The 27,017-nt window shown below is 42.6% G+C and overlaps 1 protein-coding gene across 1 annotated transcript in view; it reads left to right on the forward strand.

Annotated features, from left to right (window-relative positions):
* Positions 1–27,017, forward strand: part of LOC117499211 (aryl hydrocarbon receptor-like) — a 37,861-nt gene that overhangs the window by 7,319 nt on the left and 3,525 nt on the right. The window contains exons 2-10 of the mRNA XM_034151587.1: positions 628–815; positions 22,457–22,623; positions 22,805–22,894; positions 23,815–23,935; positions 24,104–24,243; positions 24,350–24,552; positions 24,767–24,876; positions 25,037–25,178; positions 25,382–26,969. Of these exons, the coding sequence (XP_034007478.1) occupies positions 628–815; positions 22,457–22,623; positions 22,805–22,894; positions 23,815–23,935; positions 24,104–24,243; positions 24,350–24,552; positions 24,767–24,876; positions 25,037–25,178; positions 25,382–26,969 (2,749 nt within the window). The remainder of the gene's footprint in view (positions 1–627; positions 816–22,456; positions 22,624–22,804; positions 22,895–23,814; positions 23,936–24,103; positions 24,244–24,349; positions 24,553–24,766; positions 24,877–25,036; positions 25,179–25,381; positions 26,970–27,017) is intronic.

Here is a 27,017-nt window from a genome sequence, read left to right on the forward strand (position 1 = left end):
ACGTGAGAGGTGTCTCCACGTGTTCACAGCTTCTCCTCTGGAGGAAGAACAGCGTCTGCTTTGAGTTACAGAGCCACTTTACCGTGGAGTTCAGTTTCAGACACAGAGACGCTTTCTGCTGCACCTGATCTGCTGACCTGCAGACAAACACACGGGGATTATTTACCCTCCGCTCAGTTTCCTTATCCGGACAGCGCTGCAGCATTTAGGACGATTATTATAGCATTTAAGGAGCATTTATTGTTATTCTGCAACACTGTTTTGCACCAAGAAATGCAATTATAGTTCCTTTATGCTACACAAGAAAAACAGTACACACACACACACACACACACACACACACACACACACACACACACACACAGGTGAGGTGATTATAACAGGTGTCATCAGCCTGTTGACATGGTTCCCATGGCTCCGCTATGTTCCACCCGGCTAAATCCTGCGAGGCCAAAATAACAACAATACATCTGAAAATAATGCATTTAAACTCACCTTTCACACATGAAACACTTTTATATCTGAGGATAGTTGCCCAGTGACAAATTTGAGGTATCAGCTTCTCATATTGGATAATTTGCTTGTTAACTTCTGTGTTTTAATGTATTTTCCTTCTTGTTTTCACAGACCCAAACCTCCTCCTCCCGATGGCATCAAGTCAAACCCGTCCAAGCGGCATCGCGACCGCCTCAACGGCGAGCTGGACAAACTCACGAGTCTGCTGCCGTTCACCGAGGATGTGCGAGCGCGCCTCGACAAACTGTCCGTGCTGCGGCTCAGCGTCGGATACCTGAAGGTCAAGAGCTTCTTCAACGGTGAGTGCTCCAACCCTGAAACAGGGTCTTTTTTGTAAGCAATATATGGAAAAGACACATTTTGCCTAATTTAGTCGATTATTTATTTAAAAAGAAAGTGAATGTTGTACATTTTCTGGTTGGAACTCAATGAGGTTATTCACTTCCTCATATTGTTCCTCCGTCTTCAGCAGCGATTGAATCGAGACAACCTGGGAGATCCTATTTACAGCAAATTGTGTGTGAGTGTGTGTGTTGGGGGGTGGGCAGGGTGTGACCAGCTGAGAGGCTATATCAGTGCTGTAAATGTGCTGCTGACCTCTTCAGGAGGAGGTGTGAAGAGGAGGGAGAGCACACCTGCTCTGTGCACGTGTTCGCAGTGTGAGGATGTGCAGAAAGTCTATATCAGACAGGATATGCACTGTGCTCGGTGTGTGCAAATAACACTTGTTTTCTATACTTATCGTTTGGTCTGTAAAGGTCAGAAAATAGTGGAAAATGTTCAGGTAAATTCAGTTTAATATGATATAAAACCAGAAAAGTATAAGCCAAAAACACACGTTAGTCACCCTAACGTACGGAGCCCCACCCATTTCCTGTGGCGGCCCCTGTAGCACCCCGGGGCCCCTTTTCCTCCGACTGTTTGGCCCCTCTTTACTCCGACTGAAGTTCACAGCTCCGCCCCCCCCCCCCCCCTCCACCTCAAACAAACGCTGCAGGACTCCAGTTTGTTGTTACAGCGGGGAGGCTGTTCGCACGGCACCGGGACACTCACCGCTTTATGCATTCATGACTCCTCTGACACACACACACACACACACACACACACACACACACACACACACACACACACACACACACACACACACACACACACACACACACACACACACACACACACACACACTTAAAGGTACCCCCTCTTCCCTGCTTCAAAAGGCACCAGACTTCATTTAAAGTGCATTGTTGTCCGTGTTATTATCTCCCTTTAAGGCTTTCTTATACAGATCAAACGTCCTGTTGCTTTTGAGGTTTTTTATTATGTAAAAGTACGTTTTTTTGTATGTGTCCTGACAGCAATATCGGCCCCTTAATTTCCTGGTACCTCTTCATCATTCTCCGTTATCTTTAAAAGTTGCATTCGCTTTTTTTCTGCAGAAGAATGTGGTTTGTGTTTCTCATAAAGCCGTTTATCTTGCAATGTATTCACTGCAAGTTACTTTAAACTAATAGATGTGTGTTCGCCCTGCATGTTTTCCAGGTTAAAAGTCTAATATTTATAATAATAATAGTTATAATAGTGATTTGTGTTCGTTATTTCTCTTTCTTAGTCTCTCTCTTGCTTTCTTGCTCTCTATTTGTTTAATAAAGCACTTAAACTTTCAAATAAAAAGTCAGGAAATTACTCAAAGTCGAGAGAGCTCGATTAAAGATTAAAGAATGAGGGCACAGGGTTGAAATAAAAGTACAAGCTATAAAATAAGGGACATTCATGTACCAGCAAGTCTATAAAATTACAGTTACAGGGAGATTTCAAAATCTGAGACAACGCAGCTGCTCAAGTCCAGATTCAGACTGTTTTCTTCCACTGCAGGTAACCAGAGTTTAAAGGGGCCATATTCTGCTCATTTCCAGGTTCATATTTGTATTTTGCCGCCATTAAGGGCTTTTGAACCCCTTAATGGCTCCTTTAACAATCTTGGATCCCATTTTAGAAACTAGCGATTGATCAGTTATAGAAATCCTCTGCATCCATAAAATACGTGATTGTTGACCCAAAGTTCCAATCTTTATCTGTAAAATGTGAATATTTAGTAGATGATTTTCCACTTTGACTGACTTTAGACAAAAATACCTATATGTTACGTAAAGCCATGTAGGGAGAAAAGCGACAAGACAGGAAGTGGCTTTGATAAACTCAGCGCTTTTTCCTTAGTATACATTTTCCATTCAGAAGTGCAGCATGCTGACATAATGTTGATGTTTATTCATAGCTTTATGGTCTAAAAAAGTCTATATACTGGCAAATGTAGAAGTTGATTCATAGCTATAGGTTATAAAAAAGTGTTTGCACTGGATAGTAGCTGAGATAGAAAGCCCTGCATCATCTCCACTCTTTATTTCCCGATGCACAGACATGAGCGTGTCCTTTGTTCGCTGTGTCGCTGCTGTGTGGCCTCGGTCCAGACGCTGAGGCCTGCAGGAGTTCCTCAATTAGATTATTCTTCACGAGGAATTCAGACAAACCACAAGACCTCCTAGGATGAGGGAGCCACCAACAAAGACGTGTGTCCTCCACTGTCATTCAAACACAGACCAGGCTTCTATCTACCCTTATAAACAATTGTATATGGAATACAATGAATATCTCCAATCAAGTTGAGTTGAAGAAGACAGAATGATGTCAAATGGATGGATGATTCATGCAAAAGTCATATATAGTTGTAAATACAGACATATTCTGATATTAAGATATGTTTTCAGCAGATTGTGTGATATACAGAACATAAACACGCTGACACTGGAGTATTTATGGGACCTTCCCTGAGTGTCTGCTTCGTGGTGAATCCCTCTTTGTGATCGTGGCGTTTCCAAAGGGAGTCTGTCAGACAGTGAATTTCCCAGCATGCACTCTGTGAGAACAAAGACGACCCCAGCAGTGCACAGGCTCATGGGAAGGCCAGGAAGTGGCGGAGAATGGAGCGCTCTGTGTCCCGGTCGCTCCGAGCCGCGGGACGGAGCCCGGTGGGAAACACCCGGGGGTTCGATCCCATGGCCGCCATGACAACGCCTCCATTGTTTTCTGCTCCAAACCTCCCTCATCTTCAAACACTGATCTGTTTTTATCCTACTCTTCTTCTTTTGACTCCATTTGACTGAAAACGTTATTGTTAACTCGCCTAAATGACTCCATACTGTTCATATATGCATCCATACAGCAGTTTGAATACACTTTTGCTCTAAGTAAACTAAAGCAGAAGGTGCTGCAGGACCAGAACAGAGAAGAAGGTGTATATAAAGTAATTCATCAGGCGGGAGTCTGACTCGCTGCCGATATGTAATTTAAAATGAAGACAATGATTCTCTCTGTCTCTCTGTGCCGTTTCATTTGCGTGGGCGGACATGTTTGCTCTGCTGACATTGGATAAAGAAGCTTTAGCACACCTGAGAGGCAGCAGGGATGACACGTGTGAAGGATGCACAAGAAATGAGAAAATGCAACTTTTGAGACGTAGAAGTCCACGTTTTCTTGCAATATTTGCCCAGAAAACCGTGGTTTCTGATGAGGATCCTGTGTGTTTTTGTGACGCTGCCCCTTTTTGTGCAGTACAGTCTCCATGTTGCGGCTGATGAGGCCCGGCAGAGGAGATTTCTGGCCGTGGAGAGAGCCGTAATTTGTGGTCTTATAATAGCTCGGCTGAACTTCCCTCCTCTGCAGGGCCTCAGGAAACACACACACACACACACACACTTACATGCATGTATACACACTTTTCTCTTTGTTACACATTCAGTCTTTTCTCCCCCTCTCCTCGTCCTGCATGCGTTTTCCAGATGTGTTTCCAGTCTCTCTCAGTATTCCCAGCCGATTGAAGCTGCGAGAGGTCGTTGAACTTCCTGTTTCTGACCCCCAGTCTGACCTTTGACCTGTCTCATGGTCGACGTCAAAGGGGTCATCTTGCTATGAGGAGCATTTACAGGGGCCGTATTCAGCCGTATTCTTTCCCTGGCTGGCAGCTGTTGACAGACACTAAGCGTTGTTTCAGAGAGTTGAAAGCAGTGGCGAGCCGTCAGGGCCCTCTAGGCCCTCTGTGAGGGCCTAAGATATTCCAAAAAAATATATTTAAAAACATTAAAAAAAAAAAATTTTTTTTTAAATATATATTTTTTTAATATTATTTTTGTTATATTTTTCATTAGTTTTACCGAAAAAAAACTTGATTTAATTGTATTTAAAATAACATTTCCAAAGAAATAAATCCTTCGAATCTGCCTGTTCATTCTCTGTTTGAATGTAGGGGTTACATCTATGGGTTACATGAAAGAAGCTCGTCTGTCTGGCCCTCTCTGCGATTCACAGAGGGCCCGCTATAGTAACTGAACGAGAGAGTAATGTCAAATGACAGTACAATTGACCAATCATATCTTCCCTCTAAATGGGTGGGTTTTATTATCGCTGACATTATGACAAGTTCCGCCCGCTGTGAAACTTTTCTTGTTTCCATAGCAACAACAACTTCCTGTCAACAGCGTGAACTCGCCTTCAAAATAAAAGCATGCCAAATTACACTTAAGACATACAACGGCAACGAAAGTAACAAACACAATGCAATATCATTTTCAATTTCAAAGAACACAAATTGGGTTCCCAGGTGTTGTTTTGTGTGGTAGAGGGTCGCTGTCATTGATGCGTTTTGCACCCTGGGCCGTTGTTTTGATATTCCGCTGAAGTATACGCTGTGACGTAATAACTATTTTTTTTTCTTTTTTCGAGGGAAGGGGTGGGGGTCAGAGGGCCTAGGTATAAAGCTCACGGCTCGCCACTGGTTGAAAGAGATAAGAAAGTACAACGAAATTACAATATGAACTCAAGGTGCCAACGCGCAACAACAAGATCATATAAAAACAACAAGACAATATAAAAACAAGAAATGGGACTTAAATAGACATGATAGGGAATAAGTACATAAATAAATAATACATTAAATTGCACGGAAGACATGATAACTTAAATATTAGCAGCGTTAAGTGCACATATGGCCCTGGGAAAGAAACTAAACTTGAGTCTGTTTGTCCGGGAAGACATGGTACAGAAACACAGCGACATTGATCATGTAAAGACAAAAAGAAAAACATATCAGCGGTTTGTTCTCCAGAACATGAGTTTGTCTTGCTGCAGATTCTGTGTTTGGCAGGAGTCCCGCGCTAACCGCCGCCAGGAAGCAGATGCTGCTCTAACGGCGTTCAGAGAGAGCGACGTGCATGTGTCCCGAGGCAAAACTGAAGAGCGGCTGCAGCAGATAAATCCAGAGAGGAGCAACGTTTTCACCGCGTTCATGCTTTTAATGCAACTCCTGCAATATGAGCTCATTACAGTCAGATACTAGATCCCCTTGCTAATAAACTCCAGCAGATTTGGAAATAAACTTCATTTTTGGACAACCGCCATGTTGCATTAGTATTATGGGTTTGGCCCCACACTAATCTTTTGAAACAAACTCATGCGCTGTTTATTTGATTTACTTCTCTCTTCATTCTTGACTGAAAACAGCCAGCCATATCTACCAATTTAATTTTTTATCAATGTTTTAAAGTTTAAAGTTTCTGAGAGCATTTTTATTTTCTGGAGTGAGTCTTGAAATGAGTGCTGGGATGTGTCCAGTGATAACATCAGACCTGCAGACCCTCGCAGTCACAACAGCAGACACACACTCATGTAGAGACATGTCCCGGCATCTGGGAAACACCAGTGTGTGTGTGTTTGTGTGTGTGTGTGTTTGCAGAAACATGCTGGCTCTCCTCTTCCCCGCCTTTCTTTGTCTCTGGGATTCACTTTTAATCCGCTGTCCTTAACCAAAGTATTCCTCTTCTTCTTCTTTTGTTTATTCAAATCAATCATCTACATCTTCTTCTTCTCCCTTTTATAAAGTTTGAATAACCCTAATTACGTACTGCAGGCCAATCCTGACTATAGCTGCATGGAATTCTGGGTAACGTAGTCCTGAAGAGTGAAACCGATTTTTTTCAGAACAAAAAGCTGATGACTCAAATACAAAAACGAGTCATTTTAGTTAACATGCCAGGCATCACTAATCAATCACAGATGCAGTGTCCTCCTGTCCTATCACTCATTCATCTGTGAGTGGTAGGCGCGCTTTTTTTCGTGCCAGGATGTTGTTACGCTCACGCAGACAACAATCATAAAAACAAACTATAACACCGCTCTTTCATGCGTAACTAAACACAGCTTTGTAACCAGAATAAGCTACACCTGAATTGATGTGTGAGGTTTACTCCGCCTCATCTGGATTTTTATCTCCATTATGCAAATGTCTGATTTGAATCGCAGACATCAAACAACAGCAGACGGAATGACGCGTTGTACCGGAGAGGAAAGTGACTTTAATTCATGTGTGACGGTTCAAACGCAGCAGCTGTCGGACAATTATGACCGAATGAAAACAAGTTTACTCCAAGCTTCATTGTTTTAACATTTAACCCAATTTGTGTACAGAGGTCATATGTTGTGCAGCTTTCTTAGAAAGTAACAAACCATATCGCACCTCTCACCCAAACTTTCCACAAACCCTCTCTGTAAGACAAACCATATCGCACCTCTCACCCAAACTTTCCACAAACCCTCTCTGTAAGACAAACCATATAGCACCACTCACCCAAACCTTCCACAAACCCTCTCTGTAAGACAAAACTTTTTATTTTGGTGTAATTTTTGACACTTGGTGCTTCACAGAAGACAAGAGGTTAAAGCATCAAGAATGATATGCTTAAAATGTCAGAATTGAGAATGAATGAGAGTTCCTCCGTTGATCAGGGGAAACCTGTAAAACACGTTGACTAATCCCTCCTCTGCGTCTTACAGGAATTAATGTTTGTCACAGGAAGTGAGAGCGAGAGGAAGCACCCGGGGGCGAAGTCGAGAAGGTGTCTGCTAACCTCTGATCCGGCCTCAAACCAGGGGGCAGACGGAGATAATTCACTAAAAAGACAGTCGTGTTATTTTAGAAAGCACAGGACATGATGTGCTCGTCGCCTGCGGTTTTACATGCACTCTCTGTTCCTCTTGGGCACAAATATTTATCTCATTTGGATGAAAATACAAGGCAAAAGACAAGGAAAAGATGACAGAGGTAGATTTAAAAGAATATTTAGGGTCTGCTTTGCTTTTAAAAAGCTCCAGGGTTTCACTTAAAACAGCAGTTCTTTTCAATGAAATGAGCCTCAGTTAAAGATTTGAAATAGAAAATGTAACATATTCAGCAGTTATTTGTCACTCGATATGCTGATGGTCATGTCATCTGATCAAAAGCTCCTGAATAAAGTCCCCTATTTCTTCTTCTTCTGTTTTGAAAAGTGTGTTTACAGTGCAGATATGTCCAGGGTCAGGTCAGGATACAGTTACAGAGCGTCATGATCTCATTTTCCTCCGGGGAACAAGCTGCTTCCTGACTCTTCTTCCTCTTCATCGACCCACATCTTAGCGTCTCCTTTCACAAGTTCACTGTTGATGGACGTGACTTTTATGTAGCTGCAGCCGAGCGATGTGATTGGATGGAAACGCTGTGCAAAAATGGCAATAATTCACGTTATTAATCATGATCAGTTTCTTGTTGTTTTTGTCGTTGCTCTGGAGAAATGTACACATGTTGTTGATGTCAGACTCTCTGTGAGGAATTACAATGACTTTAATAAAAGCCACTAATCCCCGTCTTCAACATCAGTTAAATATTAATTTTATTTCAGTACGCCGTCTTCAATCTGTTTTATTCGGCCATAAATCATCTTTATAGCCTGCACATCAAAAGCAGAATCATGCACGTCTAAAACTTTGAATGAAACTTTATTTAAAGCTTGTTTCACACAACGCTACACATTATTGAGAGCTGCAGTTTAACACTAAATGAAAGCTTAAAAAATAAACAATGTTTATGTCTTTGCAGCAGTTTGAGTAGAAAGCATGTGGAGAACACGTGTGCAGCTCATTGATGATCGATGTGCAGATACTTTGTGGCTCTCCTTCTTTTAATTGCCGTCCTACAGATCTTGTTTTTATCTTTATTTTGAGATTGGTCTTTTATTAGCTAAAGAAAACAATGACAATCTTGTGCTGCGTCACAGACTTTTTTAAGGACAACTTAGATAGATAAATAAGACTAGATTAGTGGGCATGAAGACAAAGCATAATTTCACTTGTTGTTAAAGGTAAATATGTTAGAATATATATAAGGACCACAAAAGAGACATTCATGAAATATCAGCTCGGGTGTATTCCACCATTTGTATTGTTAGTGAAAGTATGGGTTGCATCAGCTGCAGCTCTATTTGTGACATTGTAGCAAGAAAATAGTCCCTGTGCATCCTCTCCTGAAAATGAATCCTGTGGAGGGATTCAATCACATATAACATCACATATTAGAGTAATCAAAGTGTGATATTGGGGTTGGGAGTGTAATGCTGCTGTTGAGGTTTTCGGGAGTCCCCTGCCCTCACTGCACGTCTGGAGCTGAAGCAGCGCGCTCGCTTTAATGACAGGGAAGTGAGTCGGTTAGATCTTTATGGTGGAAAATTACTGGCAGGCTGAGGGCCACGCCTCTCTCCTCATGAATGAGAGTTTACATAGACGCTGAGAGCGGGTCATTAAGGACAGGAGACGCTGCCAGAGTGCAAAGAGACGGTTAAATGCAGCCGGAGCTGTAACTGCTGTCTGCAGACAGAAGGAGTCACAATGACCAAAAATGAGCCATTTCACAATCTTCTTTGGTGCTGCAGGAGCTTGAGTTGGCTTTTCTTTTTGAAACACTGTATTTGTAATAATAGACACACACTTGATGAAATGTTTCTCACTTTCAAGACGATTGTGAGTCCTTTTCAGTCTTCTGTCGAGCAGCAGGAACTTGTTGCAGCTCAAGAATATGTGTCTATAACTGAGCCACACTACGGACCCTTTTAGCGCTTGCATCTCCAAGTTTTAGTCACGTATTTTCCAGATTTCCACCAAGCTACCTCCCAGTGAGACTTAAATAAACCAATGACAGTGCAGCAGAAAAATGTCGCCGTTTATCTTAATGAGAAACTGAGAAAACATTCAGTCATGGATGTCAGAGTGAAGCGGGACGAGTGAAAACAGATTCTGTTCAAAGTAAAAACTTGTGCAGACTGTTGTGAAATGATGTGAAGACGCCGTTCCTTCATTATTTCATTAAGATAAAAGAGACGCCATGTTTCTTCTCACCTCTCCGCTCTGGGGGACAGATCTTTTTCTCTCTGGCATCCTTTTCAAAGGCGCGCTGAAGCAGAAACATGACAAAACAAAAAAGAAGACGATGACGCAGGAATTTTTAACTCTAAACCATCTTCCCCTTGTTGCTCGTATCCCTATCAATTACACAGCTTTGATTTCAGAGATTATTCCCAGAAACCACCACCGCAGCAGGGACAGCTGGAAGTTTTTATTTTTTTAGGGAGGGTAAAACTCTTGTAATTTTACTTGACAATTTATCATTTTACATTAAAACTGATTCATTTGCAGCGTTGCGTTTCTCCGATAGACTCGAGCCAAAGTGTCTGGAGGTTTAGTTAGTCAGGACATTAACACACACACACACACACACACACACACACACACACACACACACACACACACACACACACACACACACACACACACACACACACACACACACACTGCAGGTATTAATGCTGCAGCTGTGTGTGTGAGTGTGTGTTCATGTGTGTGATAGTTTACAGTAGTAATCCCGGCTGTAGGTGCTGGCGTGTTGCTGCAGGATTCACCGTGACACTTCAAGTCAACAGGAACATCTCCTGAGGATTATCACGGTTCAACTAACGGGGAAATATAAATCTGATAATTAACGCTCACAAAAGGATCTTAAAGTCTTTGATTGATTAGTGTCTTATAGTTAATGAACCCAGAAATAAAAGAAAACTTTGGAAGGACTAACCACAAGTGTGTCCAAGGTTTTTTGTGGTGTACAATCCTTACAGTATATTCACTATATTTGAGGAGTTTTTTCAAAATCACATTACTGTAGGTTAAAAGGTATATCACAATTCAATTCTGGTAATTGATTGATCATTTTTGTAACTTTAAAAGAAACTTGTAGTAACACTCAGTGATTCTAACTGATTTTCTTCATCTTCTATGACAGTAAACTATGTTTTACACAAAAGAAGACCTTAAATATATCTCTTATGGCATTTTCCAACATTTTTAGTGACTTATCTATAATACAAATTATGATTACAGTTGCTGCAGCCTTTACAGTTGTACTTTCTGCAAGAAAATAGACCCTTCTTCCTCCTCCTCGTCCTCCTCCTCATGTTTACATACCTCCTCCTGCAGATGAAAGCGAGCCTCGTCCTGCAGCTGGTTCAGACATGTCGGCTCAGCGGCCTTCCTCGCCGCCGGCCCGAACTCCAAAACAATGGCTGTGGTTGTGTAATCCCTCCACACTCCGCTCGTTTAACTCTTTCACGTCCAACGGGAAGCAAAGCACATGGGAAGAAATAAACCGGGCGAAACACATGGCGTTCATTCGGGACTGTAGGGTATTTCTAAGGTGTTAAAACTTGGAAATATTTGCAGATATCATTAGATAATGGAACATTGTAGCACACAGGGCTGCAAAAGCATACAATATGTAATTTGATTGCTTAAAAAACTACTTTCACTCAGTAAATCGTTTTTTGCAGTGCAGCTCTCTTTTATTCTTGTAGGGAAACATTTGTTCTGTTTCTCCTCTTCCACAGAGAGGTTAGAGGTCAGGACTTGCTCGAGGACACTTCGGCAGACTTAAATAAGAAGAAAAACAATTTTAACTAGATTATAACCTTGTTTAGGTGGAGGCAGAGGGCTGCAGGGCTAGCTGTTAGCTCATCACGTGTTTCCTGTTGGGCTTCATGCAGCAGCTGACGGAGCTCTGAAGCAAAAATATTTTTAGCCAAGAGCGCTGCTGTATATTTAGGAGCCAAATGAAACCTCCCAGCCGCGACGCAGGGAGGGAGGGAGGGAGGGAGGGAGGGATGGCGAGAGATTCCCCACAGATCCAGTGTCTCATATTAGATGTTTGGCGCATGTGCTGAGAGGTAACACCCACGACTCTAATCCAAACAGCTGTTTCACGGTTGTATCCAGGCGGCTTTATGCATCTGCAACATGAATAATACTGTTCTAATCAAATAAATAGATTCAGCTATCATAAATGTGCTGCAGAAAAAGTTTGATTGTCCTGCATTTACTGGCAATTGCCCAAATATAGTCCTGACATAGAGCAAATTCACCAAAAATATAGATGAATTATCTTAAATAACCAGATTTGTAGCCATATTTAAATGATATGACAGGAAAAAAAATCTGCTCAATTAAAATCCTGCAAGATTACTTAAAGGGTTAACACAGATAAAAATATAATTAAATAGCTAAACAATCAAAATAAAATTATTCCTGCCATATGTACATGACATAAAAAAAACATAATTTATTCCAGCAGGATTCCACCGTACAGTCTCAGAGACTTTCCGTTGTGGTCGGCGTGACGTAGACACAGTGACGCTGGTTTTTCGGGGTGAAACCTCTCCGCTCTCCGAGGACTTCACCTCTCTGATGGAAAATCCAGCTCGACTGACAGTCCTAGATCCAGTCACGCTCGGCTGCTGATTCCCGGAGCTCCTCTCTGTCGCTGGTCGCCTCCGGTCCCACTTCGCTCTGTTTAGCTTCTGTCGCCACGGTTTACATTGGAAGAGGTTGACTCCTAAACACTATAAATCTATTTAGGAAAAGAAAATGCATGCCCGATGTCTGTTGCTCAATTATAATTAAAGAACACATCTAAGTGGAGGGAAGATGGTTCATAGCTTCGGGGTATTCACTTTTTACTTTGATACAGTTTGGCTTCAACAGATGAGTTCTCTTCACATATTTGTAAGAAATGAATATGAAGGTTCAGAGAGTTCACATTTCTGCAGTTTGCTCTTTTTCTTGCAGATTGTGGTTGGTTTTCAGAGCTACAAAGAGACGGAAAATAACCTTTTCTGCCAGTTGTCTGTGACATGTTAGGAGGACGTTCCTAAGAAGACAAACGATTTTGGAAATAAAATTCCCCTTCTCGGTTGAATATGCACGCAGTTTAACTCTTGCTGTGTCGCCAAACTTTGACGCACAGAAATGTGATTTAAAACTGTAGCAAAGGTCCAAAAGTTTACAATATTTCCTTTTCATAAATACATGTCAATAGTAGGCGATAACTACGATGACTGGCCTGCTGCACGCTGTGATTTTCAAAATAAAATGTCCTATCAAAACAAACTCCACACTTTGCATGAGGCGTTCAAGAGCCGACAGGAGGCAAATATTTATCTGTAAATTGCCTTTTTATTTGAAGGAGTTTTCCTCTAACTGTGTCTCTTTGTTCTCCCCGCTCATGTCTGATGAACCTTCTCCTTATCCATAATTAATTGTCGCTTTACTGCAGCACTTTGTGGGAGATTTAATGAATGTTGCATTGTATTCAGCAGAGGCTCTAATAGCATTCGTAGTATTAGTAGTATTTAAAGTAGTACTCTGACTTTGAGGAACATTCCTGCAGACATGCTGGAACAAACCAACCCATCCTGTTTGACTGCATTCACCTCTTGAGAGCAACACGCAGACGTTTTCAGATTTATTCACTTAAAGCTTCTTTTTCGAAGGGATTTTTTTACCTTAAACACACGTAAACATCTGCAGAGAAGCACCAATTCATAGTTGTTGCCGTTACAAAAGGCTTGAATTTAGATTATAAGCATTTTGGCTTCAACAAAAGTGGTTATCTTAAACTAAATACATTCAGGAGTCACTCTCTCCATGTTTCATACGTCAAAAACAAACTTTAAAGTCAGAGTTCGCAGCTGTTAAAGCCACAGTGACTCACTTTATTCAGTCCTGGGAATAAGATGTGATTAAATTATTATTAAAAACATTAGTCAGTCTCCTGTTTCAGTTTCCAGGCTGTTTTTCTGCAGCTGTGATCCAAGCTGGATGATATCTGCTCTTTAATAAAAGACAAATATTGGCTCTGTGTATCAGATGTCCGTGTTATTCGCAGGTGTGCAGCAGAGAGAAAACACTGATCTGTAATCAGTCGTGTGTTTCTTTCAACATCCAGCTGAAGTCTTTCACTCCACACTTTTTCACTGTCTCTCTGCTTCGGGGTACTCATCGGGGTGGCTTAGTTTTCAGGTTAAAGCTGGTTTTTAATGCATTGACTGTCTTTTTTGTCTTAAAAGAAGCAACACTTCTCTAAAATACGTCAAAAAAAGAGGAAGAAATGACTTTTTCTTGATTCCTGACTCGATTAATGAGGATTTCTGACAGAAAAATTGACGTTAAATCCCCTTTTAGACTTGTTATCTTCATCATTATGTTAAAAAACAACCAATAATTGACTTAAAGATATCATTTGCGGTTTTTTTCAGGATGTTTTAGTCACATTTTCTCTACGTGGCTTTACGTCATTTAGATTTAAACCTACTTTCAATGACATCATGCATCAATGGAAATAATGAAGCATCCCTAGCATCTAGAGTGTGTGGGTGTGTGTGTGTGTATGTGTGTGTTGCACCACAGTAGCAGCCAAGTGTTACCACTTCCTCCTCGTGGCGCCCGCGGCACGTGGCATCACCTATGAAAAGAAATGAGGGTTTTTTGTGGGAGTTTGAAAGACGCACGATGCATTTTAACTCGTAGTTAACCAGAGTTTAACATTTACATTTAAACATCTTGAAGGACGGAGAGTAAATAATATATAGTAGGAAAAAACGGACAACTCTTTGGTTGATGTTACCTCAGGTCACTGCATTGCTTTAAAAAGGGGGGGTAGAAGGGGTGAGAGTAAAAACAGAAACGAGTGAAAGAGATGAGAGAGAGAAAATGTTTGGCGGAGGAAACTTATCACTCAGACATGATCAGACACAGAAAACACATTAGAGCAAGCCAACTCCTCTGATCCAGCTGATAGTGTTCGAAAGCCAGTACAGTTATATCAGACGCTTTGGCAGCCAACACACACACACACACACACACACACACACACACACACACACACACACACACACACACACACACACACACACCCCTCTGCCAGGATCAGAGCATATCAGTCATGTCTTTTGGGTGTGTGTTCTTACAATCTTTTCTCTTGTTTGTATGTATTTCTACAAATCTTTGCACATTGTATCCACATGCAACCAACTAAACACACACACACACACACACACACACACACACACACACACACACACACACACACACACACACACACACACACACACACACACACACACACCTAGTTTAATAAATACCACATCTGGTGAGTTGTTCATTTCTAGACTTTCGTTCGGTTCTTGATTTTCTGACAGGAGTGAGACCTCCTCCCTCTGTGCAGCAGAAATGATCCCTCAGGCCTGAACAAAATCTTTGAGCAGCCAGCTCCTCGACTCCTCTTACCCTCTCGCTCTCTTGTCTAAATAAACTCTTTACACGCAACTCCGCTGGCCGCCTGCCGAGCCTGCCTGCTGCTGAGAGGGCCTGTCAGTCAGTGCTCAGGGTTACAGGCAGCCCACAAGCCTGGGTTCAGGGCCATGCAGAAAGGCCTGGCTGAACCCATCATACATTTGCACTAAAAGACACATTGTATGTAATAGGCTAAGGGGCGGGACATCTCTAAGCGGTTGACCAATCACAACAGAGCCAGCCAACTAACCAATCAGAGCAGACTGGGCTCTGGTTTCAGACAGAGGGTGAAAAGAGGTGCTGCAGCACAGGCCATATGAGAAAAATAAAGAGCTTTTTGAACATTAAGATTGAACGTTCCCTGCTGTCTGTTTCAACAACACTTACTATTTATCACCATTAAAACTGGATTATAATTACCGCTGCAATAATCACAATAACTGCCTTCAGTTACAATTGAAGTTGACGAGATGTTTTTGCATGAAGACAAATGGCTGTAGCAAATTCTGGGCATACATTTATTATTTATGGCTGTATATTCGAAGGTTTTATACTTCGAATATGATCAGAATTATTTGGTCCTCTCGGTCGGAGGTTTTGTTGCTTCGGAGCTGTGGTGCGGACTTTGGTTTGGTGCACTTTTAGAGGAAGGAGTGCGGTAACGTTTTAAAAAAAAAAAAAAAAGCAGACTTCGTGCAGACAGTTTGAAAAGAAGAAACCTGATAAATCTGTGAAATGAGACGTTTTATCAATGACGTTACATCAATACAAATAACCTTTACCTCCTACTCACAGCTTTATTGCTCAGTAGATTAAAAGTGTGTGTGTGTGTGTGTGTGTGTGTGTGTGTGTGTGTGTGTGTGTGTGTGTGTGTGTGTGTGTGTGTGTGTGTGTGTGTGTGTGTGTGTGTGTGTGTGTGTGTGTGTGTGTGTGTGTGTGTGTGTGTGTGTGTGTGTGTGTGTGTGTGTGTGTGTGTGTGTGTGTGTGTGTGTGTGTGTGTGTGTGTGTGTGTGTGTGTGTGTGTGTGTGTGTGTGTGTGTGTTTCCTGTCCTCAATGGGTCCACGGCACGACAGCGATAAGAGCACCGGGGCTACATTATGTTTCAAACTCCATTACAGATTACTGGCTGTTGCTCTCCCTCCTCCTCCTCTTCCCCCCCCCCCTTTTCCTGCCACCTCCTTCTCCTATTTCTCCTCACCCTCTTCCCCCTTCTCTCATTAATTTCCTCACCCTTTTACAAAATCTCCTCTATTTACCTCACTTTTTTTACTTCTCCTTCCTCCCACCTTTCAGCTCTTCTTCCTCTGTTCTACCGCGACCCTCTCCTCCCACTTTGACCAACATCTCCTCCTTTCATCTCCCTTTGCATCTTTTCTGTTTCCTTTTCTCCTCCTATACCCTTCTTCTCTTACCCCATTTCTCCCCCTCTTCTTCCTCATCCTCCCCCCCCCCCCTCATCAGTGTCTGCTGTGTAACAACAGTTAGCAGTTCCAAATTGGAGATCATGTAATCATGCAAACCGTTCAAAGTTGCCAACACACACACACACACACACGCACACGCACACACACACACACACACACACACACACACAGTAATCACACTAAATGTTTTCCCTCTCTCTCTTGTCTTTTCCTCCGTCGGCCTCCTTCCTCTCCTTTCTCGGTGCAGGATGCTGGGGATTGAAAGTTCGCACGCGAGGCTAAGTGTGTGTGTGTCTCGTTCTGTGTGTGTGTGTCTCGTTCTGTGTGTGTGTGTCTCGTTCTGTGTGTGTGTGTCTCGTTCTGTGGGTGTGTGTTTGTGGGGGACAGAAATTAGGCAGCAACTAGAGCAAATTAGCCGTATTTCCATCTGTTGTGTTAAAGGGAAGAAAAAGCCTTTCCGAATATTTTTGTACTATTTTCTTTCTTTGCACATTTCTTCGTGCAAACCTTTTCTAAACATGCTGCCAAACTGCAAAGTAATGCATTCATCTACCTAAAATACTTTTGGCTTCTCTAATTTACAGTTTTATTTTATAGTGTGTCTTATATTCATTTCACTTAAACGCCCAAAAATACTCTTTCGCTTTTAGATACTGGACTTTCAGTCGATTTTTTTCTTTAAAGAGGCCCTATTATTCTTTTTGGGGTCTTGAATAAAGGCTTTTTGAACATTAAAGCATGTAAACATGTCTCAGTAGAGGCACACAATACAAATATGAACCAGAAAATGAGCATAATATGGCCCCTTTAAACAGAAGCTGAAAGAATAGTAACACCTACCTTTGTATTTAACTTCTTATAGAAACTTTTTTCAATATAATGTAACGATTAGTTGGGTCAATGAAATACATAAATTAACATGTAAACTACAAGTAATACCTTAAAAAAGACCCCTTCAATCTTAATCCTCCATTTTTCAAAGAAAGTTGGGTGATAACTGTGTTTCCCCACAATATGGATGTGTAGTGTGTGTGTGTTGTGTGTGTGTGTGTGTGTGTGCGTGTGCGTGTGCGTGTGTGTGGTGGGTCGTGTGCAGTATCAGGGGGTGACCTGTCGTTCAGACGAGGAGGAGGCGGAATGTAAACGCTGAGACGTCTCCTCCAGACTCTGCCTTATCGCTGCAGCATGCCTGGGGTCAAAGGTCACCGCTGCTGTAGGGAGGGCAGGGGCAGGGTCAGGGCTGGAGCAGAGTGTGTGTGTGTGTGTCTCTGTATGTGTGTGTGAGAAAAGAGCTCATGCACTTTACCAGGACGTTATGTGTTGTTTCAGGATTTGCATGGATGTTTTGTGCAGTAAATGTGTGTGGTGTTATTTTAGACCAATCAGAACACATGGTGGGGGATTTTCTTGAGATCTGAAGAAATAAACAGGTTATACTGTATGTGACTGATATTTGTGTGTTTTCAGGTATTGTTGACCTGCACCACTCGGGTTGTTTACCATTTGTCTGTGGGCGCAGAATTTGGGCGCGGCGGCCATGTGTGAAATATTTGTGGTTATCAAAGGGAGACAAAGACCGCAGGGCAGGAAGTGGCAGTTACAACAACAGAGACGAGAAGTGAAGAAACAGAAAAACGCCTATTTGATAAACGACTGCAGAGGGATGAGAGACAGGTGTCGAAAGTGGGAATAAAAAGCTAAACAATTATGATATTAAAAGATTACATGTAGAGCTTGTTTTCTCAGTATAAAGGGATGTATTCTTTAAATGTTCTAAGTATAGTGTAGCGTGAGTATTAAGGATTATATTTAGCATTTATTTCTGTGTTCATTTCTCACTCTGGGTGTAGATAAACGTCTCGATGATTGTCTTTCCTGCAGGTTTCTATCTTCTTTCAAAACATGTTGCCAAACTGCTGCTCAAGCTACATTTGAGTTTTTCCTTTAAGAGAATGTAATGCTTCTTCCTGAAAGGTTTTGGTCTCAAACGCTCTTCAATTGCAGTAATATTTTGTATATTTAAAAAAACAATTCTGTCTGTAACTTTTATTAGAAGACATGGACTTCAATGTAATATAACACTCAATAGGGTCAGTGAGATAAATGATCATATCAGTTTGTTAAACTCCCATTACCACAAAAAGAACATGACTTATTCCACCAAGACCTATCTTTCTCACTATGTCCAGGTGTATTATAGCACAACAAATTAGGATTATTACAGCAACCCCAAATGGACGAAATGTGAGCAACACAACAGGAACCACACTATAAGAACAGATGTTAGAAAACACACCTTTTAAAAGAAGAGGGGAACGTTGAATATGAAACCCTTCTCCATTTCCAAACCACACAAGGCCTTTTCTGTACTTTCACCGTATGTTCATGTGCTAACCTGCAGAGAAAGAGGGGGGGAGAGTTTAAAATGAGAGTGAAAGGGGGAGAAAAAGAGAGAGGGAGTCGGTGATTCTGATCTCCTGTCACCCTCCTCCTCCTCACCCTCCTCCTCCTCCTCCTGTAGTCCAAAGGGATGAAGAACAATGATTCCATTCAGCTCTTGGGTTTCAAAGTCGACAGAAACCGCAAAATGCTTCGGAGCGGGTGTTTGCAGACGGAGGGGGAGGGCTGTGTTCGCAAATATGATAGAATAGAGAGAAATGGGGGAACCAGTGTAAGGGTTGCACCATGTTCATATATTACTTTATTAGATACATGTCATGTTTTAATGGATAAAACAAGATATTTAAAGACCCGGTTTAGTGATCAGCATGTTCTATATTTTGTGAGCCACACTTTATAGATCAAGCCTTACTAATTTACCCTGCAGTGCTTCTTATTTTCATGTAGTAGCGCTGTTGAGCTCTTTTTGCTTATTTATAGCCTCTTAAAGTTATTGTCAAACGATCCGAGCACAATTAGCTATTTGAAATATGATCATAAAAACGTTCTGTACAGTACCCAAATTAAGCTAAGGAGGGGGTATTTAAATTCCTCCAGGGCCCATTTTTATAAGAAAACCATAGAAGAAGAGGTGGAGTGGGTTTTCCTGTTTTACGAGGGTTACTTGCAGTTTGGTAAAAGTCAGCTGTTCCTCGTTAAAACGTCAGCGCTGAGGGTAGAAGAGGTCAAAGAATTGGGTTTTTTAACAACGTCAGAAACAGAGCTGGGAATTCCCCAAGGCGCTTACGTGGGTCCTCTCAGGTTTATACAAAATATATATATATTAGTTGATATATGTTTTGTTTTAGCTAATAATCTGAATATGCAAAGCTGTCAGGTATATGCAGAGGAGGGAAAGTACTTCTAAAACTTTGTGGAGTAAATAGAGTACTTTCAAGTGCCTTAAAATTGCACTTTCTCTGTACTTGTTGCCCTTCATCGCCTTATTACAATTACAGTTTAATTAGCACTCTCAAGCTCTCTTCCTAACGTCACATGCTTTTATTTTATTTCTTCTCCCAGTCTTAATCAATCCTCTGTCTCGCCTTGTTCTTCTCGGTACTAAAATAGCTCATTGTTGCTTTTAATGCACCACTAAACCAAAATGCCTCAGGCTATAAGTGGTGTGTATATGAGTGTGTATCACTCTGAGCATGCCCGGACAAACCCCATTTCACACACACACACACACACACACACACACACACACACACACACACACACACACACACACACACACACACACACACACACACACACACTTACAACCACACAGAAACCCAATACAACGACTCTTTTAAAATTCTCTCTTCTTAGTTCAGGGCGACACATCTCTACTTAATATTTGTTAACAACCCGCACACACACCACATATTGTTCCTGTTATTTTTATGGAGAACTGGTACATATTTACACTTATTTAGTGTCTTAAAATGTGTAAATGTTTCTCATTTAGTCATCAAAGAACACACGTTGGATCCTGTCCAGTTTCTGTTTTAGCTACAGAACATTTTATTACTGTAAATTTCGTCTTTTAACTTTTGATGCCTCATTCTTCTTGATAAATTATCCTTGTGTAAGGCGATCCTCTGTGAGAAACTTTGTAGACTATTTACATGCTCAAAAACGTACTACAGGAAAAGTCAAAGTCAAAAAAGGGCCACTTTAAAAGAGGAAATAATAAGCATTATTTTGGAATATTATTATATGTCCTATATTAGTGTGACAATCCACAACAGCTGTTTTCCGACCTTTAAATCTACTATTTCAGAGCCAAACTTGGCCAATCACATTATTATTTCTATAAGTTGAACCTTGCTTTTATAACTTTATTCATGGATGTATAACTTATTATGCTGTTTCGCTATATGCTACAAAAACATGTTTTTCCTGATGGTTTTGGAGAAGACGCTGCATTTTGTTCTTGGACAAAAATCTTCTGCTTCCACAAGCGATATTAGAAAATAAACGTTGACTCTACTCTTCCAAAATGACGTCTCCCGCTGCGTTCAAATGCCAGTGGGAAATGTTGTGGCTCTGCCTGTTGTCGTCATTTGGCCTGGAGGACAGGGGGGTGGGGGGTGTGTGTGTGTGTGTGTGTGTGTGTGTGTGTGTGTGTGTGTGTGTGTGTGTGTGTGTGTGTGTGTGTGTGTGTGTGTGTGTGTGTGTGTGTGTGTGTGTGTGTGTGTGTGTGTGTGTGTGTGTGTGTGTGTGTGTGTGTGTGTGTGTGTGTGTGTGTGTGTGTGTGTGTGTGTGTGTGTGTGTGTGTGTGTGTGTGTGTGTGTGTGTGTGTGTGTGTGTGTGTGTGTGTGTGTGTGTGTGTGTGTGTGTGTGTGTGTGTGTGTGTGTGTGTGTGTGGTGTGTGTGTGAGATGAGGCATTTAGTTTCAAACCCACTGATTGAGGAATTGGAACAAAAACTGTGCTAATAATTGGAACCAGCCGCCTGCAAAGCATGTAGGCATGCAGCTACTCTATTGATTATTCTAACTATTAATAAGACTTTTATTTTACATTTTCAGGTCTTTTTTAAAAGATAATTCAATATTTTTTTAATGTCGATACATTTTGTTGTATATGAGCAGATTAGGGCCCCTTTAATAATTTAGCTCCATGAACCAAACTGCACTGTGTTTTTTCCCCTCCTCCATCACTTCATCCATCATCATTTTGTTTTACCAGTTTCCTCCACCTGCTTCCTCTCTGAGAGGATATTTTAAGGTTATTTTTCTCCTGTTTTTCCGATAAAAAGTGCTTGATAAGTGCGAGAAGAGGGAGAGGAGGAAGAGTTGAGTGACGGTGTTGTAAGACGACAGGAAACATCAGGCAGCTCCACCCTGATAAAAAAAAAGATCTTCCTCTTTCTATTTTTCCTCACTTCCCATTTCACCAGATATAAAAGGGGTCCTATTACGCTCATGTTCAGGTTCATATGAGTGCCTCTACTGTGACATGTTTACATGCTATAATGTTTAAAAAGGTCTCTATTTGTTCCTGTGCTGCAGCACCGCTTACCACTCAAACATATAAAACACACTACAGAAAAGGGAAAACCCCAACAATTCAAAGAGGGCCGCTTGAAGGAATGATCCTGTAAACACCATCAGCTGTTTGCCCCACATCTTTTTCTGGTTTCTTTAAATGTTGCTCAACTTTGCACAGAGATTTGCACACTGGGTGGAGAAAAGTAAAAGCTGTTTCTTAAACTAAGTTTCATTTCCTGTCAGTGGTTTCTTCGTCTGTGTTTTTTCTCAGAAATCTGTGTGCTCTTTCAAAACGATATGTGTATCAGTCTACGTGACTTGAATATGGTCCACATTTGAATGCTATCCTGCTACGTCCTTTCACCAAGTTTCATGAAAAAAGTGTCAGTCGTTTTTTCTGTAAACCTGCTGACCAAACAGAACAAAAAATGTGATTTTATGAATACATGTTGGTCTGAATTGGAGCTAATTTGTTTCTTCTGACACTTTGAAGCTGAATACATGAAGTCCACCTGTCATAAGTTTTATTTTAGTTTCTGACCGTCACATTTTCTTCTTCTCCTGCAGCCACCATGAAGAAAGGGCAGAACGGCTCCAGCTGGAGCAGCGAGCGGAGCCTCATGTACGGAGGAAACGTCCAGAACGCTCTGACCCCCCCCACCCCGTCTCTAGCCTCCTCCCAGAGGACCTCCATCGATGGAGTCAGCTTCTCAGAGGGAGACCTGCTGCTTCAGGTAACACACATGTTGGTTGTTGTGTGTTCTAGAGAGAAATATGTGTTTAATGGTGCATACATAAATACAGTAATAGGAATTTAAATATAAAATAAGGGCTTATAGAGCACTATTATAAAATATTTTGTATAGTAGTGTTTATGGGAGGAATAAATAGTCTTTTTTTATATTTGTTTTTCAGGCGCTGAACGGCTTTGTGTTGGTGGTGACGGCTGAAGGCTACATCTTCTACACATCCCCCACCATACAGGACTTCCTCGGCTTCCACCAGGTAAAACATGACCCATAATATTAATATTAATAATATTATAAGGATAAAGAAGTTCAATTTTATTAGCCTTCTCAAAATATATATTAGGAAGTGCTTGACGCCAAAAAAAAGGGTGGTACAAACTTTAAAAAGAGACATACAAGGTAGAAAAATCAGGTAGAAAATGTAATTAAATCAAATATGTGCTCGACTGAAAGTGACAATACAATATGAAAAAGACAACAGATAAGCATTAAAATGTATTATAAATTACTTTTAAAATGTAAAACAAACGTGGCCCATTCATAGTACTTTCAAAATAAAGTGTTGGTTGTGCATAAATAAATGTAAGATTTTGACAAATAATAAATAAATATCCACAGCTCAGTGTTTTGTTAGCAGTTTGTTCTGGCCAGCTGCGTTCAAGAGCGATGATGCAAGTGCAAACACATACTGTACAGAGCAAACACACACACACACACACACACACACACACACACACACACACACACACACACACACACACACACACACACACACACACACACACACACACACACACAGGGCTGTCGTTGTGCAGAAGGTGCCGAGAGAGACACACCTCTTACTTTCTTTCTTTCTTTCCGTTGCTCAAACAACCCCTCACAAACCTCCTTTGTTAAAAAACGAATTCAACTCAGAAGGCTCTGCTGAGTTCAAAGACACCCTGAAGTCAGGAATTATGAGCGCCAGAGGGGAAACACAACCACAGAAACAGAAAAACGTGTTACTATCTCTATTACTCTTATATCTAACATTACTTTATCTAAAAACGGAATATCTAGAGAGTCACATATAAGGTTTCTTTTAAAGTTATGATAACTGTGGAAATGCAGTACAGTACATTAATGTTTCATTCATATTATACAGAAAGGATGATTTGTGTGTGTGTGTGTTTTCAGTCGGATGTGATCCATCAGAGTGTGTTTGAGTTGATCCACACCGACGACCGCGCTCTCTTCAGACGGCAGCTCCACTTCGCTCTAAAGCCAAACAGCGGCCAGCAGGACGAACTGAGCCCTGGTACGTTGCATTCAAATACTACTTTACACACATTTGTATTTATTGACTCGTTTTTATACTTAAAAATACTCTTCTCTTTGCTTGATTGTCAGATGATCTTGTTTTAAATACGATAATTAAGACCAAAAGCATTAGGGCTAATCATATCGTATCATATTTGTGCTGCAGGAGAGCAGAGCTCCGCAGAGATCACCAGTAACGTGGTGACGTACGACCCACAGAACATCCCCCCCGAGAACTCCTCCTTCCTGGAGAGGAGCTTCTGCTGCCGCTTCCGCTGCCTGCTGGACAACTCCTCCGGCTTCCTGGTACAATAACATCCCTCTCTGTTTTAATATGAATGAAAAAGACTACGAAAAAATGTCCAATAACAGATAATAGGGCCTCTTTAAAAATGTGACTTTGTGTCTCCAGGCGCTGAACTTCCGCGGCCGGCTGAAGTTCGTGCACGGTCAGAACCGGGTCTCGGAGGACGGGACGCTGGTGCCGTCGCAGCTCGCTCTGTTCACCATCGCCACGCCGATGCAGCCGCCAACCATCTTGGAGATCCGCACCAAGACGCTCATCTTCCAGACCAAACACAAGCTGGACTTCACTCCCATGGGCATCGACCCCAGGTACACACACACACACACACACACACACACACACACACACACACACACACACACACACACACACACACACACACACACACACACACACACACACACACACACACACACACACACACACACCTGACTCAGATACTTTTCACATATCTCATGATCTTTGATTTTTATTTGAAACATTTAAAGTGTTTTTAATTGCCTGTATCTTCCTCTTCCTCAGGGGCGAGGTGGTTCTGGGTTACAATGAAGTGGAGATCCGCATGAAAGGCTCCGGCTACAACTTCATCCACGCTGCAGACATGATGTACTGTGCCGACAGCCACGTGAGAAGTGAGTCAGGGGTTTATATAAAATAAATGACATATTGGGGTATAAATCAAGATTTAGGTCTAAATAAGAGGTTGATTGAGGCTTTGGTTCTGTTTGTACTAGTTTCACTATAGGCTGATGTATGAACAAATGTATTGACTCTTTTTTTTGTCGTTTCCAGTGATGAAGACCGGAGAGACCGGCTTCATCATCTTCAGGCTTCTGTCTAAAAGTCGGACGTGGGTTTGGGTGCAGACCAACGCCCGGCTGGTGTTCAAGGCGGGGACACCGGACTTCATCGTGGCCCGGCAGAGAGCGCTGACGTGAGTCTCTCTTTGATTTATCTTTTATTGCACATTTTATACATGATATGTGTATGTGATTTTATTTTATTTGACATTTTTACTTGAATTTCTTATGTTTTCCTTCTTTCTTTTTATTGCACATTCTTAAATATTTGTATTCTAGTTTATATTTTATTTTCCCTGGGATGAATAAAGTATTCTGATTTCCTTTCTCCTGGCAGAAATGAGGAAGGGGAGGAGCAGCTGCTCCTCCGTCAGCTGCCGCTTCCATTTAACTTCGCCACCGGAGAGGCGTTGCTGTACGACGTCGCCCCCACCGTGGAAGTGCCTGAACCCTGCTCCGCCCCCAAGCAGAGGAAGCTGGACACAGTGAGCCGCGAATCCTTGCTGGGCTGCATGCTGACTCAAGACCAGTCGCTGTACTGCGAGCACGGCGAGAATCTCACCTCCATCAACGACGCCGCCTTCAAGAACACGCACGCCACCGTCAGCGTCCCCGGGGACATGTGGCAGCTCACTACAACCAAACCTGTGGTGGGCAGCCTGGTGAAGACTGATGCCACGGTGCAGGACATGATGGAGACCCTGCAGCAGATCCTGGGGGACTCTGAGCTCAGCGAGGCCCTGGACGTGGAGCCTGATGAGCTGAAGAGCTGGGAGAGCACGCTGTTGAAGATGAGCAGCTGTGAGATGAGCGAGGACCTGGACGAGATCCTCAACAACGATATCCTGTCCTACGTGGAGGAGCAGCTGCAGAGGGACGGCGGGCTCAATCTGCCCGATGATGGACCAGCATGCATCTCTGCTTTGGACCTCCAGAGCCAGAATCCAGAGCAGGACTTCGGCTGGGATCTGGAGAACCACCTGATCCCCAACGTACAGCCGACTCAGGGCCTCGGGATGATGAAGCTCTCCCACATGGATGTTCCTCAGATGAGGCTCAACGGCCCCTCCCTGCAGGAGACGCTCCCCATGTCAGCTGATCTTCATCTGGGGATCACAGGAGCTCCCGTTTCCTTCCCCCCCGCGGCAACAACACAGAGGTCCCTGCCGGTCGCTGCTAAAGAGAACAACCTCGGAGCATTCAGGCAAAGCAATCATTTGAACCAAATGGCCCCACAGTTGCAGATGCGGACCCCCAGCCTGCCCATCATGGGCCTACAGGACCAAAGCGCTAAGAGACAGTTAAACCCCGTGTTCAGCTTTCAGGCAAACCAGTGGAGCTCCTCCTCTGTCCCCAACCAAGCCACCATTGCAGAAATATACACCCAAAATATTTCAAACGAGTCCGGTTTTACCGCGGACGCTACGAGCTGCTTACAGGGACACTTTGCGCTTCAGAACAGCGATAATCAAAGATGGCTTCCAGAGCCGCAGCTGATCTCCAGTGGACACCAACAGATGAGCGCCTGCCTCAACCAAATGTCGGGCTTCCAGAGGACTCCTCTCTCCGGGGTGGTGGCAATGCAGAACGTGGTCAACGGCAGGCCGATGTTCATGACCCCAGAGACTCCGAGCGGGCCGTTTCCTGTTCAGCAGGTCATGAAGCCGCCCCCCTCCAGCAGCTGCATGTTCAGGAATGCCCCCGGAACGTCTGTGCCTGTGAACGGAGTGCACCTCACCCAGAGACTGAATCCCGCCAGCAACCCCATTCCCTCCCAGCCGGCGCACTTCTACCAGGCGGGGGTCATGCCGGGGATGACGGCCATTCCCAACCCCGACGAGGCGGCGCTGTCCTGCCAGACGGCAACGGCGCTCGACCCCGACGGACTCCTGCAGCCGTACCTGAACTACAACGAACAGACACAGGTAGATATAATATCAAAGCAATCAGAAACTGTATCTCAAACTGAACTA

This window comes from Trematomus bernacchii, unplaced genomic scaffold, assembly GCF_902827165.1.
Source record: "Trematomus bernacchii unplaced genomic scaffold, fTreBer1.1, whole genome shotgun sequence".
In the NCBI taxonomy this organism is placed as follows: Eukaryota; Metazoa; Chordata; class Actinopteri; order Perciformes; family Nototheniidae; genus Trematomus; species Trematomus bernacchii.